This window comes from Balaenoptera borealis, assembly GCF_965194805.1.
Source record: "Balaenoptera borealis genome assembly, chromosome: 3".
Classification (NCBI taxonomy): Eukaryota; Metazoa; Chordata; class Mammalia; order Artiodactyla; family Balaenopteridae; genus Balaenoptera; species Balaenoptera borealis.
Genome location: NC_138866.1, coordinates 2,863,431 through 2,883,988, shown reverse-complemented (window position 1 = coordinate 2,883,988; position 20,558 = coordinate 2,863,431). Strand labels below are relative to the sequence as shown.

Genomic DNA, 20,558 nt, shown 5'->3' with positions numbered 1-20,558 from the left:
TGCAGGGCAGGGAGTGGTTGCGAAGAAGTCACAGCCTCAGCGGGAGGACAGAAGGGTGGGTGGGCGTTGAGGTGGCCGGAGAAAGTACCAGGGATGGGAAAGGGGAAAGCTAGAGCGACCACTGGAGAAAAAAGGGGAGGGTGTGTATGACAGTGATCGGCCAAAATAATGTGGTATTAGAAGTCTGTTTGGATTTTAAAGGGAAAAGAAGAGGAAAGATAAAGAGAGCCAGGAACATGTAACACATAATCTGGCCAAAGAAAATGACTGGCTTCATTTGCTAGAGAAGAGGCTTGCCCTGTGGCTGGAGAACGTTGGGAGGGGAGAGTGAAGGAGGGGATGACCAAGGGCAGGGGAGCCGACAGCCTCCCCTCGCCCTTTTGCAGTTGCCTGTTCACCAGTCTGTGGACACATACCCATCTACCTAGGAGAGGTGGTATGAGCCTTAAGGTAATTGAATGTGCATCTGTTTGTATTTCATTAAATGAGGCATATTGCTCACCTAATTCACAATGCAATGATACAAATCACTCGTTCTTTGAAATACATTCATCTTTCAATAGAAGCATACGCAGAATAGTGCTAAATGACATTTTGAACATCTCTAGAAATTTGATAAACTCCCAGAAGTTCACCAAAGAAATGTCCACAGGGCGCTGTAATGTGTATCAATCAGTATGGCTTGCAGCACAGGAACTCGAGAGTCGGGCGCAGCACCTTCTGTGCTGGTATTTTAGTTCCCTGAATGTGTTAATAGGCAGCACAGTATCAGTCTGTTGTGTATTAACCAGTAACTTTAGCATCATTAGGAAACTGGTTCAAACTTTACCCAAAGTGGTATTTCCTGATAAACGTGCAGATTGTGTTCGTATATAAGCCTCTAATATAGCAGGTACCCTCTTTGTTAGGAATCAACTATTAAGTGTCTTTCTCTCCTTTAAACAATTTTTTTAAAAAGTTTCTGCAGAAATAGAATTATTGTTATTTGGAAAATATAATAATTTATAAAGAGGCAGGAAAGTTTAAATTGTTTGGCAGTTTATGAAACAATGTCATGTGTTCTTTATAATGGGAATCAGACATCCTCAGACTTCATATGATCTTCGTATTTATGGGGAATAGCGTTAAAAAATTAATCCAAAATGTAGTCTATGGCTGATACTAATAATGACTTGCATAAATTACTGTCATCAAAGGAAGTTAGAATTTTACAGAGCAGTAGAGGACACCTATTTTGCATACCCATGTCTGAGGATTATGTCATCGTGTGTGCATTCCCGAGCCCCAGCCATCTCCTGCTGCATTGCAGTGTTATTCCTAGTGCGGGCTGGGCTGGGCGTTCACAGTGGTCCGGAGACAGCCGTGACTCATCGCCTGGCCTGCCGCCCGGTTCCTTTAACCCTGTTTGCATTAGGATGTGCTGGGGATGTGGTTAGATGTTGTGTCCAGTCGGCATGTTTTCTATATGATTTTATTTGTATAGAGGATGCCGCTCTGCTCTGTCCGGGAGGAAGAGATGATTCAAAGTTACAACATATTTTTACTTAGTAATTTCCTTTGGTGATTATAGAATGTTACTTTTATTGTCTATTTATTGTTTGGGTGTTATACTAATGGCATATATTTTATATAAATCATAGAACAGCATTATTGAAAGTTCCAAAAATCAAGGGAAAAAATATTTCATAATCCCACCACCCTGACAACTATTTTAGTTTGGGGGTATTTCCTTATGCTCTTTGTCTTTGTGTTTTACAGATTGCAATTATATGTTTGGTTGGTTTCAGGCAGTATGATTTATCTTATCTTGTGGTATGTCCACATTTCAGTAGTTAGAAAACTCGGTTGGTTGGTTTGGGGGTTTTTTTTGAGGTAGTTAGTAATTTTAAAAAACAGCTAGGAAGTCACTGGCATGCGAAAATGTTCTGCCACTCACTCCTCCTCTCCTTCCTAAAGTTACACTAAAAACAACATTTTGGAAGAGTTATTGTCTTGATAAATATATATTTATATATATATAAATAAATATACTAATATTTTATATTCTTTTAGTGTGAATTTTGTATTTGTCTCATCTTAAAATGAAAGAAGCAAATAGCTTTTGCTCAGAGTTTTTAGCATTTATAGAAACCTTATAGACCACCTAATTTAATATCCCACCCCCCTCCTCTGTTGCTCCTTTTACGTTTTACGAATTTGAAGCTGAGAGGAAGAAAAATGACTTTCCTGAGATCACTTAGTTAAGTCTACTGCCTTTGTTATTACACCATGACTTAGAAGTGAAGGCGAATCGTACATATCAAGTTAGAATAATCCTTCGATATTAATTTTTGCTAATGCAGTTATTCCATACAGTATGTCGTACCAAAGATAATTCAGCTAGAGGGTGTACGCATCTAGCTGATTAGTACTAGATCTAGAGGTTTGTATTACTTCCCATTTTTATGATTTTTATATTAATTTTTCAATTTTCATTTTTAACTATCTAGAAATGGTATTCACATGCATCTTGAGTTATCTTAGTATTAAATTCCAGTAAGCTTTTTCAAATTACTGCTGTATTCATAAATTGACCCCAGAGCAGGCTCTGAAAGCGCTATAAGAGCAGAGAGGACAGCCAGGTGAATGCCCCCTTGGTGACCTGGGGATGTTTCTTGATAGCAGTTTTCTTGATGGGGGTTTCTCTGTAGGGGCCTTAAAGAGGGAAGAGGGCAGGCTGTGTACTGGTGAGGACCCGGGGTTTGGAATCAGACTTCTGAATTTTCACTCTGTCCCTTTCCAGTCACATGTCTGAGGGCAATTTACTTAACATTACTTGCTTGGAAAATAATAATAGTCATGCCAAGCCCCATAGTGTTGCCGTGAGGGGTAGATGTGTGATGCGCCTGAAGTAATGCCTGTCGCGTAGAAAGTGCTGAGTAGACACCTGAGCAGAATACACTGGGGCTGGGGGTGGGAAGCGACCTCTGACTGGAGCACAGGGGATGAGACTGCTGGGATGCGGTGGGGGAGAACTTGGGCTTATCGGACACCACCTAGCACCGCCGCCCTGGGGCCAGGGCCCGCTCTAGGCAGCGGCTCAGTCAGCCATTCAACGACCCAGGCATGCCAGTGCGTACCCGGTTTACAGACAAGGAAGCGGAGGTGCCAAGAAGTTAAGAACCTTGCCCAAGATCACACAGCAAATAAGTGCCTGGGTCAGCAGTCAGAAAAAATGGGTGGAAGGGAGAATTAAGTAGAGCCAAGTCACGTAGGGGTTTAAACGTGAGGCTGGGGTTGGGGTGAGGCTAATCGTGCTCTGAACAGTTGATGAATTAAAAATTGGAATACTGACATGAATTTGATAGAATGTTTATTATGATTTGTAGAGGATGTTGGTGATGAAGGAGAAGAAGAAAAAGAGTTTATTTCCTATAACATCAACATAGACATTCATTATGGAGTTAAGTCCAATAGGTGAGTAGTATGAATATACCATTATTCTGGACTATAAACTTGTGAGGATTAAATGTAAATCCTAATCGAGTCAGACAAAGATACCAAGAAAACACTCAGAAGATTTCTGCTCTTTAGTTCAGTTTCTTATCTTTGATTTTATTTATTCAAATTAAGAGGATCTCCAAGTCAGTATAAAATCTAAAATATTTTTATTTTACTTGCCATACCATGGCATCATCCACTCTGGGTTTGAGCCATAATGTGCTTATAGCACATCTAATAATGCTCTCAGAGTGTACCTGAGTGTTCATCATTATAAGTAAGCAGTAAACACCCATAGGCACCGGTCTGATTCTTTCTAGGGTAAATCCCTAAAGATAGCAGTCCTGGTTCAGATGCGATGCGTCATTGAAGTCTTTAATGTGTGTTACCAGATTTCCCACCTTTTAAAAAGGTTGTGCCAGTTTATACTCCAGTAGACATATTCAAACTCAAATGCGTAAATGTTTATTTTGCATTGCCTTTTTAAAACTTTTTATTTTGAATAATTTCAAGCTCACAAGAGTTGCATGGATAGCGTGTAGAACTCCCAGATGTCAGTTAACATTTGCCACGTTTTTTTGCATAATCATTTTTTTTCCTGAACCATTTGAGAGTTATAGACAACCTGCCTCTTTATCCCTAAATACTTCGCAGCATTTCCTAAGAACAAGAACATTCTTGTTCATAGCCTCAGTACAATTTTCAAATTCCAGAAATTTTGGTACAGTATTACTCTAGGTATAGTACATATTCATATTTTCTCAATAATGTCCCCTACAGTATTTCTCCCATGATCCAGAATCCAATTCTGTGTCTTTCTTTCTGTGTCTCTGATGACATTGACATTGTTGATAAGTGCAGGCCGGTAGTTTGATGGACTGCCCCTCCATTGGATCTGTCTGATGTTTCTCCATGGTCACAGTCAAGGTGCACATTTTCAGCAGGAATACTACTGTGCTGTGTTCCTTCTCAGCGTGTCACATCAGGAAGCTTCACTGACTTTTTAGAATAATGTGAAGTATTATGTGTAAAGTACATATACATAATATGAGAACTGGAAAATTCAAATATTGCTTCTGTTGAAGCTGTTAATTCAACCACCTTTGAGCACCTGTTATGTGTAAGATACAGCAGTAGGTGTGCAAAGGAATAAAACATAGTTCCTTTTCCCAAGAAGTTTATGGTCTTTTGGGAGAAAGGCTGGCACATACACAACTAGCTGTAATACTTGGCAAAATCTTAGAGGTGTAGAATACCATGAAACATGAAGACTGGGGAGATTGCTTCTGCTTAGGGATGGCCCCATGGGAGAAGTGATGCTGGAGTTGGGTTTTGGGGGTTACTTGGAATTTCAGCAGATGAATATAGGTTTCTTAAGCAACTACACAAAAGCACATGAAGTTTAGAGAATGGACCATGTAGTTTAAAGGGTGTCTCAGGTTGGGTAGGGGGTGCGTAGCAGGAGATGAAACTGGAAGGGTTGGTTTAGGCCAGGCTGTAGGGGCCCGGAATGTTCTCTCGTCACTTCAACCTGCAGGTGACTCTTGTTTAGTCAAGTTGACATGTGATTCAATGCCATAAATGAATGGGACAAATTATTATGAGATCGGATTTAAGTTAATCGGGGCTCGTAACTTTCAATTGCTAAGGAGGTTAGTTTTCCTGAGGGCAAGGTTATGAACTCAACCCCCATATGAGATAAACTAACTTGGCCTGCTTTCATGGTCACATGTTATGACCTTAACCTTGATTTGCTAGTTCTCACTTAGGTGAGTAAAGAAAGAGAAGCAATGTATTTCACTATTAGAAAAGCAACAATTTGGTCTATTCCTAATATGATTTTTAAATTAAAACATTCAAATGAATTCTTAGTTTGCATGCCACACAAAGAAGGCTGCAGTTTTAAAACTGATGAAGAATGAGACTCCTTGTTCTAATTTTTTCTTTTCCGTTCTTTCAGCTTGGCATTCATTAAACGAGCTCCAGTGATTGATGCAGACAAGCCAGTGTCTTCCCAGCTCCGAGTCCTCACACTCAGTGAAGACTCGCCGTATGAAACCTTGCACTCTTTCATTAGCAATGCGGTGGCTCCTTTTTTTAAGTCCTATATCAGAGAGTCTGGCAAGGCAGACAGGTAAAAACCATTCCTCCTTCGTTAGTTTGAATGCCGTATTTTACTTAATGTTCACAACACACTGTGGAAGATGATGTAAAATTCAGAAATCGGGAGGGAAAAGCTAGTAAACCAAGAGGATGTAAATCTGTTGCATTAATAAAATGTATATTATTAATATTTGACAGACCTGAAATAATAGAATCTCTTTGGAGACCAATAGCGCACTAAAGTTTGAGGTATTTCCCGTCTTTTTAGGGATGGTGATAAAATGGCTCCTTCAGTTGAAAAAAAGATTGCAGAACTTGAAATGGGACTCCTTCACCTGCAGCAGAATATTGAAATTCCAGAGATCAGCCTGCCCATTCATCCAATTATTACAAATGTTGCAAAACAGTGTTATGAGCGTGGAGAAAAGCCAAAAGTTACAGACTTTGGAGATAAGGTTGAAGACCCAACTTTTCTCAATCAGTTACAATCTGGAGTTAACCGCTGGATCCGAGAAATTCAAAAAGTAAGAGCACAGTATTGAAAATATCATGTAAAATGCTTTACTCTTCAATATCTGTCAGAAAACTGGTCCGAGTTCTTGTCAATGAGGTGAATTCTGTGATGACCGTTAGCAGTACCGCCCACTGGTCCTGGGAATGCTCAGTGGAGGATTAATGTCGGCCCAGGTGGAGTGGAGTGGTCAGGGTACCGTGTGACATGGTTTAAATACCATCCCTGAGAGAACGCTAATCTCAGCTGTCTCAGACTTTTTTTTTTGTTTTGGTTGCACTTTGTGGCATGTAGCATCTTAGTTCCCCAACCAGGGATCGAACCCGCACCCCCTGCAGTGGGAACGTGGAGTCTTAACCACTGGACCTCCAGGGAAGTCCAGACCTTTGATTTCAAACTAAACCGCTTATAATACAAGGAAGGAAATCTACTTGAAATATAAAAACTAAATAATAATGCATGTTTTTAGTTAACGGTACGTTTTCTACCTTTGTTTAAATGCTGAATACTCTTGAATGTTATTTTATATTTAAGGTGACCAAACTTGATCGAGATCCTGCCTCAGGAACTGCCTTACAGGAAATTAGTTTTTGGCTAAACTTGGAACGTGCGTTATACCGCATCCAGGAGAAACGAGAGAGCCCAGAAGTTCTCCTGACTCTGGATATCTTGAAACACGGCAAGCGTTTCCATGCCACCGTCAGCTTCGACACTGACACAGGTAAAAACTAGAGCTGATAGTCTGATCAATAAGCTGTTGACCTGGGTTTTGTGATGAAAATTAATAGATGTACCATCTTTCCTGACTATTTACTCCTTTGCATCTTATCTCATCTTTTCCCCAGCTCTAGGTAATGAAAATGACTTTCCCACATACCTCCCTTTCCCTTCCGGGGTTTTAAGAACATAAGCCAGTTTCTAGGCATGAGTACAGGGGACCCTGGGAGCTTCCCTCCTGTTTCTCAGTTACTTGGTTCCTTGAGTAGGCTGTACTTTTATAGTGTAAAGTCAAGTGTGCTTTTGACAATCCAAGCAGAAACATGGTTTACGTTAAGCAGAAGTTCTCTGCCCACAGGTCTGTGGAAGGAGAGCTGGTCAGTACTTTCTCTTCCGCTATTTACCTGCCCCTTTCCTCTGTTCTGTGCCCTCCTCCCTGTTCTGAAAAGTGGTCAAGATAAAGTTATTTTCTGAACGGGCAGCAGGGGGAGTGATGTTGAATGAGCATGTACCAGGCACACAAATGTGGAATGACCGGCCATGGGTGGACGTTGCTCTACCACTCTGTGCCCGCCAGAGACGTGTTAGAACAAGTCATCAGGACTGCAGTAGTTGTCATGTTCTTTTCCTTCCCCTCCAAAAAAGGTTGTGGTGCCCACATTTTAAATGTTAGAGGGAATTCCGGGTGGAAACCTTCAGGTACTTTCATCATACTGCATACATTCACTAGGATATGGGCACTCACTAGTACTGAAATGTATGCCTTGAATTTTTTAATACCTCTGAAACCTTTATTGCTTTCCTAATACATTTCTTTTGTAAATCTTATGCCAGAGGAAGTTAAAAAAAAAAAGACCAGGAGCCAGGTTTTTCTGTGATTCCGTGTCCATAATACATTCCCCTAACTTGAGCCATGGGTATAAAATTTAAATTTTACTGTTCTTAAGGATGATAAAATTCTAGTTTTTTTAAAACTAAAGTGGTGGGAGATGCAAGAGGGAGGGGATATGGGGATATATATATGTGTATAGCTGATTCACTTAGTTATACAGCAGAAACCAACACACCATTGTAAAGCAACTATACTCCAATAAAGATGTTAAAAAAATAAAGTGGTATTACTAGAATGTTTAGATAATATAGAAAGCAAAAAAAGATGAAATCTTTGGGGCTACCACTCATAGCCTTTGGAGTGCATATGAGTTGACTGATATTCTTAAAAAAGCAAAAATGAGACCACACTGGGATTATCTTGTTAATAACATTCTTTTCTTTCAAATAGCACAATTTCTGTGTCACTAAATCTTTTGCAACATCAAAATGTTCTGTTGTGGGGATACACTTTAGTTTACTTAACCAGTATTTAAACCTAAAAGAAATATCTTTCTGCTTTTTTTTTTCATTGTGCTATCACTGACATATAACAACATTATAGTTGTATCACTTATTGTGAAAACCATTAACTGTTTCTCTGTTAATCTAGGTCTGAAACAGGCTTTGGAAACTGTGAATGACTACAATCCTCTGATGAAAGATTTTCCTCTGAATGACTTGCTGTCTGCCACTGAGCTGGACAAGATAAGGCAGGCACTTGTTGCAATTTTCACCCATCTGAGAAAGATCCGAAACACAAAATACCCCATTCAGAGGGCACTGCGTTTGGTGGAGGCGATTTCAAGAGACTTGAGTTCTCAATTACTCAAAGTGCTGGGCACTAGAAAACTGATGCATGTTGCTTATGAAGAATTTGAAAAAGTGAGTTGTAATATATCAGAAAAGCAACCTGAGGGCACTGAGATGAAAATATGCTTTAATAATAAACTTCCTTTCTTAAATTACTTACCAGGTTATGGTCGCGTGCTTTGAAGTCTTTCAGACTTGGGATGATGAATATGAGAAACTCCAGGTGTTGTTGAGAGACATTGTCAAAAGGAAAAGGGAAGAAAACCTGAAGATGGTGTGGCGAATCAACCCTGCTCACAGGAAGCTTCAGGCTCGCCTTGACCAGATGAGGAAGTTTAGACGCCAGCACGAGCAGTTGAGAGCTGTCATTGTCAGGGTCCTGAGGCCACAGGTGTGATTCACATTCTAAAAATTCGTATGTGCATTGTTTGAATGACCCTCTCTCTCTTTTTTTTTTAGATTTAACTACTTGTTTCTGTTTTATACTGTGAAGTACTTCTTTAGCTCCGTTTTCACTCGTCACTGTAATCTTTAAGATCTAGTGATTCTGAATCATAGTGTTTCAGTTCAGATCTTTAACATTCTCCATTGATTCATCCTCATCCCCAAATTGCATGGACCCCAGAGCCAGACTTTGTGGGGATTAAATCCTAATCCCACCATTGAACTAGCCATGTGGCTGGGGCACATTATTTAACCTTTTCCCCAGACCCCTTATCTCTAAAATGTGGATAATAATTGCATTTGCCTCAGATTTATTAAAAGAATTAAATGACTCCTTTTCTTTGTTCGTGCTTTTTTATCTCTTCTCAGTTCACCACTCTTCTTCACCAATGCTTTTCTCCCTTTAAAAAACCCAGTCCAGAAATACTTATAGGTAGAGGAGTTGGTAAATGGATAGATATAGGATAAAGCCAATATAGAGCCAATGTTAATTGGTTGATGTTAATTATAGGCTCTAGGTGGCGGTATATGGGTATTCAGTCTAGAATTCTTTCTACCCTCTTGTAGTTTGAAAATTTTGTAATAAGCTGTTAGTTGGGATGGGGGGGATCCAGTCGAGAAATTACGCCATCTAGAAAGGTTCATTCTCCGATTAGGAGTGCCTTCTATTCAGGGTGGAGCAGATTCTTAATAATGCATCCTCGGCATCTTTTTACTCAGTGTGGTACTAATTTATGTGTACACATGTGCGTGTGTTGGTCTAAATGTTAACCCTTTATTGTGTCCATGAGAGACTTGAGACTGGGGCTGATTCGTTCTGGCCTAGGGTGTCTCGACCCTTTTTTGCCACGTCCCTCTTCTCAGATAATCATTGTTTTAAAAGATCATTGTCTGCTTTCTTTTTGTTTGTAAACCGTATGGTATATGTACGTCCTTTATATTTGTAAAATGTATAATAAACTCAAGTGTGCAGGCATACATTCTCAGAACGGTCTTGGACGACTTAGTCTGTTCACATTTAAGATAATTATTGATATGGTTGGATTTAGACCTGCCATTTGCTATTTGTTTTCCATTCGTCTCATTTTTGTTGTTTCTCTGTTCCTGTACTGCCTTCTTTTGTGTTATATTTAGTATATCTTTTTTTTTTTTTTTAAGCTATAACACTACATCAATATATTATTTATTTTATTTTTTGGCTGTGTTGGGTCTTCATTTCTGTGCGAGGGCCCCCTCTAGCTGCGGCAAGCGGGGGCCACTCTTCATCGCGGTGCGTGGGCCTCTCACCATCGCGGCCTCTCTTGTTGTGGAGCACAGGCTCCAGACGTGCAGGCTCAGTAATTGTGGCTCACGGGCCTAGTTGCTCCGCGGCATATGGGATATTCCCAGACCAGGGCTCAAACCCGTGTCCCCTGCATTGGCAGGCAGATTCCCAACCACTGCGCGACCAGGGTAGCCCCTAGTATATCATTTTAATTCCTCTATAGACTTGTAGCTGTATTTCTTTGAATTTTCTTTTTTAGTGATTTCTCTAGGGATTACTATAGATCTTTAATTTATCATGATATACTCAATACTGACTGAACCTCATAACCAGTATAGCTCTGTCTCCTCCTGCTTGTCATATTTATAACAGTGGAAATAACACTGTTCTTCCCATACATATATATTACATACCTATTACATATATTGTAAACCCAGCAATACAGTGTTACAAGTTTTGTTTTAAACAGTCATATATATCTTAGAAAAATCAGGAGAAGAAAAGAAAAATAATAATACAATCTTTTACGTTTGTCCCCGATTTATATTTTCCAGTTCTCTTCATTCCTTCCTATGGCCTAAGTTACTCTCTGCTGTCTTATCTCTTTAGCCTAAAGGACTTCCTTTAGTATTTCTTGTTCCATAGGTTTGCTGGCAACAGTTTCCCTCATTTCTTGTTTATTGGGAAAAACATTTCACTCTCATATTTGAAGGATAGTTTCACCGGTTATAGAATTCTTGGTTGACAGCAAGTTGTAAATCTGCCCAGACTTTTCATTCTTGCAGGACTCCCCAGGGTCTCCTGTGTGTCCGTGTAATTTAGTACCTCGGCCCTTGTCAGGCTGTCTTTTCCAGAATCTCCCCTTTATGCGTATTGCTGTTGTGCTCCCACCTGCGAAGCTGCGGGTTTTCCCGCCTGAGCTGGCGGATGGGAGCCCCTCCAGGCAGGACGGCCGTCAGCTCACTGCTCTTACCTGCTACAAACACAGCTCAAGGTGCTGGCTGCCGTGCCTTGTTTTCCATTGTCCTGAAATGGCTGCTTAATCACTGTGCCCAGTTTTTGCTCCTACACTGTCATCACCCGGAGTCCTCAGAATGGTTTTAAATACATAAACTAAAACGCACAGGTTTACAAATAAACAGTTGTCAACAGTTCTGAAGTTGTGATCTAGTAATCTGTGTGCTTCTCCATGAACACGTAAAAGAACAAGACCTAGTGACAGGCCTAATACCATAATTTTGAAGTAGTGAACATAAACAAGATCTTAGGATGTGTACAACTGTAATGTGATGAGGCAGGATTTATTGATGACAGAGTCGGAACTGTGAACAGCTGTGGCTGTAGCCCACATTCATAATTGAAGGAAATGCTAAATTTAATTAGGGAGTTAGTGAAAATAATGATTTTCCCCAGACAAATTCACAGACTGTCTGAGTTTCATCCGAGGCATCTGTGGACCCCAGATCAAGACCCCTGCCTAGCGTTACAATTCTGTGAGAGTGTGGGCCTGAGATAGGCCTGGAAGTCTTAACATTTCCTGAGGCAAAGATCCTGTGTGTACTCTGCTGTCTCTCCAATAGCATGAAGGGAACTGAACGGACTCTTCTCAGTTACTGTAGCACTTTATCTGTCCCTCTGCTGTGGCATGGACCGATGGATTATAATTTAAAGTTTAAAAAAAAAAAGGAAAAGCATGTTGGATACTGAGTTTGTACGTAGCACTCCTGTGAATTCCTGAGCTTTCCAATGCAGTTTTAATCATAGTCTAAACACTGAAGAGGGAAGAACCCCAAACTCAGGTTTTAAGACATGTTCTTTTAGCTTAAGCAACGAAACTACATTGTCAGAAGATCTTTCCAGCACAGAGTTAAAACATACCATATAGTGTCTTACGTGGTCTTGTTGAGTTGTAGTTGTAAAATGTTTGACTAAACGTTGAACCTACGTGGTGGACGGGTCATTTTGTGTGGTGTGTGCTGCTTGTGCGCGACAGGATGAGTCTTCATTTGGCAGACCTTTTTTGTTACGAATCCTCTCCTTCCAGGTCACAGCAGTTGCACAGCAGAACCAAGGAGAGGTGCCCGAACCCCAAGACATGAAAGTAGCCGAGGTTCTCTTTGATGCTGCTGACGCAAATGCCATAGAGGAGGTCAACCTCGCTTACGAGAACGTCAAGGAAGTGGACGGGCTCGATGTCTCCAAAGAGGGCACGGAGGCCTGGGAGGCTGCGATGAAGAGATACGACGAGAGGATCGACAGGGTGGAGACCCGGATCACCGCTCGCCTTCGGGATCAGCTCGGCACGGCCAAGAACGCCAATGAGATGTTCAGGATTTTCTCCAGGTTCAACGCGCTGTTTGTCAGGCCTCACATCCGTGGGGCCATCCGCGAGTACCAGACCCAGCTGATCCAGCGTGTGAAGGACGACATCGAGTCTCTGCACGACAAGTTCAAGGTCCAGTACCCGCAGAGCCAGGCGTGTAAGATGAGCCACGTGCGCGACCTGCCGCCGGTGTCGGGCTCCATCATCTGGGCGAAGCAGATCGACCGACAGCTGACGGCCTACATGAAGCGCGTGGAGGACGTGCTGGGCAAGGGCTGGGAGAACCACGTGGAGGGGCAGAAGCTGAAGCAGGACGGAGACAGCTTCCGCATGAAGCTCAACACGCAGGAGATCTTCGACGACTGGGCCCGCAAGGTGCAGCAGCGCAACCTGGGCGTCTCGGGCCGCATCTTCACCATCGAGAGCACGCGCGTCCGGGGCCGGTCCGGAAACGTCCTCAAGCTGAAGGTTAACTTCCTCCCCGAGATTATCACGCTCTCCAAAGAAGTTCGAAACCTCAAGTGGCTCGGTTTCCGAGTCCCACTGGCGATTGTGAACAAGGCTCACCAAGCAAACCAGCTCTACCCGTTTGCCATCTCGCTGATCGAGAGCGTTCGGACCTACGAACGCACGTGCGAGAAGGTGGAGGAGCGCAACACCATCTCCCTGCTGGTCGCGGGCTTGAAAAAGGAGGTGCAGGCTCTGATCGCGGAGGGCATCGCCTTGGTGTGGGAGTCCTACAAGCTCGACCCCTACGTGCAGCGCTTAGCGGAGACTGTCTTCAACTTCCAAGAAAAGGTGTGTGCTGCTTTCATCCTCCACGTCCGGGGAACGAGCTGAACCCAGCGGTGGCTGATCAGTTAATACATTAGCTCCCCCGCAGGGGGCACGCGTGATCCCTACAGCTTAGGGCCGAGTCCGCTGAGAGGGAGAAAGCAGCCTTTCACTCGCCGGGCTACTGGATGCTGTCGCGGCTTTAGGGAAGCCGTCAGGTGACAGCCCGAGTTCAGGTAGAAACCAGTAGAGAGGTGAAGGGCACGAGAGCTTTATTACTGGTAGAGCTGCGTGGAGAATGGCCTCTCGATCTGCAGTCATGGTGCTTGCGGTCAGTCTGCCCCAGACCTGGACTTCCTCCCCAGACCCTCGCCCAGCTGCCACCTCCTGGCCCTGCGCCTGCCACTGCGGGCAGGACAGAGTCCACTGGTCTGGTGCGTGGCCGGCTCCCAGCGAGGGAGAGCGCTGAGCGGAGCGCGTCGGTGTCCTGCTCCCAAACTGACGGTCAGAGGTCACCCCTCCCGGGAGCAGGAGCGGGCAAGGGGGGAGGCTGCTCATTTCCATACGTTTCCCTTCCTCCACAGAGACACAGGTGTGTTCTCACGCCAACACGTAGGATTAGCTAGTTGTGGGAGAACTTCTCTGCCTCGGACATTTATTAATGGAGAAGCATATACGTAAGATAAAGGAATAGAGTAAGTGGATGTTTTAAATACTAAATATACCTTCCTTAGGTGGATGATCTGCTGATTATTGAGGAAAAAATAGACCTGGAAGTCCGGTCCCTGGAGACTTGCATGTATGATCATAAGACTTTCTCCGAGATCCTGAACAGAGTGCAGAAGGCCGTGGACGACCTCAACCTGCACTCCTACTCCAACCTGCCCATCTGGGTCAACAAGCTGGACATGGAGGTGGGTACGGGGCTGTCACACACAGTGCTGCCCACTTGTCTGCTGTCTGCGTGGGCTGGGCCCTGTTCCATAGCCGATGAGTTTGTCGCCGAGAAGCACGTGTTTCCCTAGACGTTACCAGTGACGGTCCAGCTCTCTCCAGAAACCCCGTGTAGCTAATGACAGAGCTGAACGGTGGTGTTGGCCATAGTCACCTTCTTCGTGAGTTGGAAGCAGGGAGCTATGGGGGAGGAGAAAGAGTTCTATTTTCTGGATATTTGACAACCTCCTACTTGCCCTTCCCTGCTCTGCTGATAATTTAGGTGGTTCTTCCTGGCCCTCTTCTCCTGGCGCCCTTCTCTGACCACCTTGTCCCCCTCCACCATCCCACCCAGCATCCAAGAACCTCTTATTCCTGGTAGAGAGGATCTTGGCTCACCCGTGTAGTGGTGTGGGGGGGGCGGGAGGGTGTGTGTGTGTGTGTGTGTGTGTGTGTGTGTGTGTGTGTGTGTGTGTGTGTGTGTGTGTGTGTGAAGCATACTTACCACCCCCTGTGGCTTTCTCATTGGTGGATGTCAGAGTGCAGCTGTGAAGTGTCTAGAAGGAGGATGTTTTATGGCAGAGGTCACTCAGGGGACAGATGGTAGTTGGTCAGTTCTGAAGTTGTTGTGTGTGGGTCACAGATTTTCTCCTTTAAAATGGATACAGAAGTCGCAGTGTATCTACCAGTGGGACCCAAACAGAGTGAAAGTTCACAGGCCCCCCTCTTTTGAATCGACTGCAAGTCCCAGTTTATCTCAAGCCGCCCTCGCAGCATTCCCAGGATGGTTGTGTGGCCAGACGCTAAACAAGACATACAGACGTCCTAGTCATAGGAAATCTATTTGTCTCGTTACAGATCAGAAGAGAATTCTGGCTTCTTTACTTGTTGAAAGAAAATGGTCACTGTTTGGTGACGAATGTTAACTAGACTTATTGTGGTGATCATTTTGCAATATATACCAATATTGAATCATTATGTTGTATATCTAAAAGTAATAATAATGTTACATGTCAATTATGCCTCAATTTTGAAAAGAAAAAAAATTGTTTAATCTCCAAATTATAGTTTTCTAGTTTTATCTCTGAGGCTACCAGGAAAATGCTTTTGTTTTGTAAATTGTCTATCACACCGAACAAATATCAAGACCTTCGCTCATCTGCTGCGTTTGTGTTAGTATCTTTATCACTTATAAGTGGGGATCCTGCAAGTGGAAAGCACAGTCAGCCTAGTAGACGGTGATCTGAGGCTGGAAGGTGAGGAAATGAGGCTGAGAAGCAGGGGTGAAGGCTTGTAGTGAGAAACAGTTCGTCCTGGACCTAAAACATCGGCTTTCTGTTAACGTGCTCTGTGAGCTAACTTTTGAAAGAAACACTGTTCTTGGACATGTTTTCTCTGTAGATTGAAAGAATACTGGGCGTCCGCCTGCAAGCTGGCCTGAGAGCTTGGACCCAGGTGCTCCTTGGACAAGCTGAGGACAAAGCAGAGGTTGACATGGATACGGACGCACCTCAAGTTAGTCACAAACCTGGAGGAGAGCCGAAGATCAAGGTCAGTATTTCCCAGGGCAGCCGATTCGATAGTAAATTAAATAAGGTTCTCCCCTTAAAAACTACCAGGGAAGAGGTCACTTTACAGTGGAGAAACCTGACAGGTGCCACCACGCCCAGCTGACCCAAGTCAGCATCCCAGGGGAGATGTGTGGTGTCACCTGTGGTGTGATGAGAAGGGCTCTTCACCCCTATGGTCTTCCCCCCAGTAACCATGAGGAAAACATCAGGCAAACCCAGGTGGAGGGCCGTCCTGCAGGACACCAGAATGCCAAGGTCATGAGAGAGAGACAGGAAAAACTGAGAAAATGTCACAGACTGGAAGGGAGTGAGGAGCTGCGACAAGTAACTGTGATGTGTGTCCTCATTAGATCCTGGGGAATCGGGCTGAAGTCAGTGTTTCAGTTCCTAGTATTGTATCAGTGCTAGCGTCTTCGTTTTGGAAATTACACTACATTAGAGGAAGCGGGTGAGGGTGTATGGAAACTCTTCATACTTGCCTTAGAACTCTCCTGTAAGTCTAAAATAGTTTCAAAAACAGAAGTTTTTTTTAATAGAAAATAATATTTAGAAATAAATTTACAATGGGAAAAAAATCTCTGCTTTCCAAGCATATATGATATGTAAGAAATCATTTCCAGAACTGAATATGATAATCTGCTACAAGCAGATGTTCAGACTATGACCCTAAAATGTCACTGTTTTCACAAAAATCTGAATCGAATTCTTGTGGGAGAATGCAGTAGCACACTGATCAGCACGCTGGACAGCAGTCTTTGTCTCCAAGCCAGCTGTTTCCCATTCGTGTGAAGGAGTGGTCAACGGGGGCCTAGCAAGCTTTCCAGAAAGTTCTGTTCAGACTCTGCAAGTAGGTCCCTGTCTCCTGTCGTGGGTGGTAGTTATAAAGCTGTCCACCTTACACTAATTCATTAAGCCATGTGTTAGTTTTATGTAGTTTACAGTATGTGTGTTATATTTACCAATAAAAAGGTCTCACAAAACAGAAGCCTGGAAGAACTGGGCAAGTAAAAACTTTGATCTGGGAGAAACAATTGGCTTTTTTTTTTTTCTACGCAGACTTTATACCTTTTCTTTTTTTTTTTCCGCTTTTATGCTTGAAAAATGTTTTCACTTTGGAATATTACAGATATTCATCCCCAGAGTGTGCTTTTTTAAATAACTGAGATGCAGAAAAGCCAGTGAGTGTGTCTGAGTGGATACAGTATCTAGTGGAGACTGAGCTGGAATTCTCCATTAGCTTAAAGCACTGGCAGGTGGCACAGACTGACCCCGACTTGTAAACATACAGAAGTAAAATCGGCCTCGTGTCACTGGTTTCTCAGGTCGCGAGGTCCTCGTGTCCAGATATCATCACGCACGTCAGATCCGATGGTGCTTCACTGAGCACCTGTTGTGTGTATGACACCCAGGCACTGGGGGACCCAGGAAGGACCCAAGCGGGGCCTGCCCTCTGACCTCCTCTTCCTTTGGGGAGGACACAGGCCACAAACATGAAGTCAGGGAAGACCGGGTCTGTTAATAAAGTAACAGACTTTGTGGTTCAGACGGAAGTAGTTGAATAATTAGAGAGAGAAAATGCTCTATATCAAAGCCATTTTCCTGAAATAGACTGCTGAGTGAAAATGAAATCTTTGCTTCATAGAATGTCGTGCATGAGCTGAGAATAACCAACCAGGTCATCTATCTGAACCCGCCAATCGAGGAGTGCAGGTACAAGCTGTACCAGGAGATGTTCGCCTGGAAGATGGTGGTGCTGTCCCTTCCCAGAATCCAGAGTCAGAGGTACCAGGTGAGCCCCGCGCCCCCTCGCTCTGGGGCGCCGCCTCCGCGCGCCTCCTTACAGAGCTCTTGACGCGTCCTTTCAAACTCCAGACCTCAGCTCGGCGCTCTGGGGGAAAGCTGGAGGAAGCTCTGTGTGGCCTGACGTGTTTCCCGGTAGTTACTTTTCCACACAGTCGGGTTTGGAGCTCCGGTGTCAGTGGTCTCTTAGAAATTCCCTCCGTGAACTTCTTTGGGAATTTTAATTCCTGCTTTTCCCCGCCCACCCTCCCACTTGCATTTTATCATGGGAATTCGCAAACATACACAAAAGCAGAGGGAATCATATGAGCTCACACCACTCCGCTTTATTTATCAACATGTGGCCAATTTTGTTTCATTATATTCCCTTCCCCACCCCCCAGCAGCAGATTATTTTAAAGCAAATCCCAGATATAGTACGCTCTTATTAGGACACTCCTAGAGCAAAAGGAAAACTCAAGAGACCGTTGCATTTAGTCCCTGGTCTCTAGGCAATATTACTTCTAAATAGGACCAGTGGTTTTCAAATAAACATATTCCACAACCTCTGCTGTAACCGACTTTTCTAGAAAACAGTGATCCTATCCAGAAGCATGTCTCTTTTCTTAACTGTGAACGTAAGCTCAGTTCTCTTTTTCCTGCCCCCTCCTTGCCACACTCTTTTTACCGGGCTCTCCTGGCTTTCCTCGACCTCCCTGGCCCACCTGCTTCACTGGCTCTACGTGTTCAGCACCGTCTCCACCCCACTCTCTCTGTGTCTCATCCAGCCTGTTGGCTTTAAATACCAGCCAGCTGCGCACAACTCCGTGTTCCTGTCTCCAGCCAGGCCTTTTCCTGAACTCCAGACGGCCTGTCCCTTTGCTTCCTTGGTGTCTCCATGTGACCACCTGATGGAGATGTCAAAGTGGACTTGTCTCTCAGTCCCCTCCCTCAGATTTGCTCCTCCCCCAGTCTTGCCTTTCCCATCCTCCAGCCTGCTCCTGGACGCCCACTGTCGCTATCTTCAAAATTAACCCTAATCGGGACTTCCCTGGTGGCACAGTGGTTAAGAATCCGCCTGCCAATGCAGGGGACACGGGTTCGATCCTTGGTCGGGGAAGATCCTACATGCCACGGAGCAACTAAGCCCGTGCGCCACAGCTACTGAGCCTGCGCTCTAGAGCCCGTGAGCCACAAGTACTGAGCCTGCATGCCACAACTACTGAAGCCCATGCGCCTAGAGCCCGTGCTCTGCAACAAGAGAAGCCACCACAATGAGAAGCCCACGCACCGCAACAAAGAGTAGCTCCCACTCGCAACTAGAGAAAAGCCCGCGCGCAGCAACAAAGACCCGACGCAGCCAAAAATAAATAATTAATTAATTTAAAAATTTTTTAAAAATTAACCCTAATCTGTTTCTTACCACATCCAGCGCTACCACCGTCCAAGGTACTATAATCCCTCAGTCGGATTATTTAAGCCCCCTCCTGACTGGTCTCTCCGTGTCTGCTTTTGCCCCCTACAATCTGTTGTCAACACAGCAGCCAGAGTGCATCTTAAAACTGTGTGTTAGCCCTGACGCTTCTCTTTTCGGAGCCCGTTAACGGCTTCCTGTCTCACCCACCACGGTGCCTTGCTGGGCCCCACGTGGCACACCGCCTCCCTGACCTGCTTCTCCCCTCGCGGCTCTGCTGCAGCCGCGCTGGGCTCTTGCTCATCCTCGCGTGCGCCGGGCGGACTCCTGTCCCTGAGCCTTTGCGCTTGCTGATCCCCTTGCTCGGAAGCCCCGGGAGCAAATACTCACAAGGCTCCCTCCCTCCACCTGCTGGCCTCTGCCCACGCGTTACCTCCTCGGTGAGGCCTTCCCTGACTCCCCTGCTCAGAAGGCATCCTCCCTGCACCCGCATCCCCTCGCCCCTCCTCCCTGCACCCGCATCCCCTCGCCCCCTCCTCCCTGCACCCGCATCCCCTCGCCCCCTCCTCCCTGCACCCGCATCCCCTCGCCCCCTCCTCCCTGCACCCGCATCCCCTCGCCCCTCCTCCCTGCACCCGCATCCCGTCGCCCCCTCCTCCCTGCTGTCCTCATGGCACTGCTCCCCCTGGGACATGCTGTGTACTTTGCTTTTCCCTTAGTTGTCTCTCTCCTCCCACAGAATGTAAATCTATGTGAGCGGAGGTTTTTGTCTGTTTGTTGTACCTACAACAGTGCCTGGCACATGACAGCCCACAAATGGTTGAAACAAACGAATGACTGTGTCGCAGGTTCCAGCATCCACGTTGGTGTTAACACTTGGTCGTGGTCATCTCACGCCCTCTTAGGCGCCACCTTCAGTCCTGCCTTCTTGGATGAGAGGCTCCGGTCTTGCAGGGCCCCGCTCTGGGGCGCCGGGCTCTCTGTTCCTAGGGCTCGCCTGCTCTCTAACTGTTTTTGCCTTGTGCCAATCATGACGCCACATCTTCTGGCTTGTGGTTGATGTTCCTTTCGTTGGTTTGAGGAGTTATATTGTAAGTAGGCTTCTGGTTACCTGTGACTGGGATAAGTGAATGTTATCCCTTAAATACAGTTTCTTTCGGTTTATTTTAAGTGAAAGTGACTCTGAGATTCACGTTTTTGTGCACACTACCTGCGTTCATTTCCGGCTTTGTTTGGTTAGGTGGGTGTCCACTACGAACTGACTGAAGAAGAGAAATTCTACCGGAATGCTCTAACACGGATGCCAGATGGCCCCGTTGCCCTGGAGGAATCCTATTCTGCAGTCATGGGCATCGTAAATGAAGTCGAGCAGTATGTCAAGGTGAGAAGCTAATTTCATTCAAATATGTTGTCTTATACACTTAGGAGTATGAGATTTAATGAATATGGAGCTAAAAGGTCTTGACTATATGTAATGTGAATGATGAGGTAATATTTGCTGTCTTAAAACAAGGAGTGAACAATAGGGCAAACCTTGTGGGATATTAATCATTTTGGAGAAC

The 20,558-nt window shown here is 44.6% G+C and overlaps 1 protein-coding gene across 1 annotated transcript in view; it reads left to right on the top strand.

The window, feature by feature from the left end:
• DYNC1H1 (dynein cytoplasmic 1 heavy chain 1) overlaps window positions 1-20,558 on the top strand; it is a 66,959-nt gene that overhangs the window by 4,543 nt on the left and 41,858 nt on the right. The window contains exons 2-12 of the mRNA XM_082387406.1: window positions 3,369-3,456; window positions 5,441-5,614; window positions 5,852-6,107; window positions 6,629-6,815; window positions 8,295-8,566; window positions 8,658-8,885; window positions 12,247-13,323; window positions 14,034-14,213; window positions 15,634-15,783; window positions 17,446-17,592; window positions 20,237-20,377. Coding sequence (XP_082243532.1) covers window positions 3,369-3,456; window positions 5,441-5,614; window positions 5,852-6,107; window positions 6,629-6,815; window positions 8,295-8,566; window positions 8,658-8,885; window positions 12,247-13,323; window positions 14,034-14,213; window positions 15,634-15,783; window positions 17,446-17,592; window positions 20,237-20,377 — 2,900 coding nt within the window. The remainder of the gene's footprint in view (window positions 1-3,368; window positions 3,457-5,440; window positions 5,615-5,851; window positions 6,108-6,628; window positions 6,816-8,294; window positions 8,567-8,657; window positions 8,886-12,246; window positions 13,324-14,033; window positions 14,214-15,633; window positions 15,784-17,445; window positions 17,593-20,236; window positions 20,378-20,558) is intronic.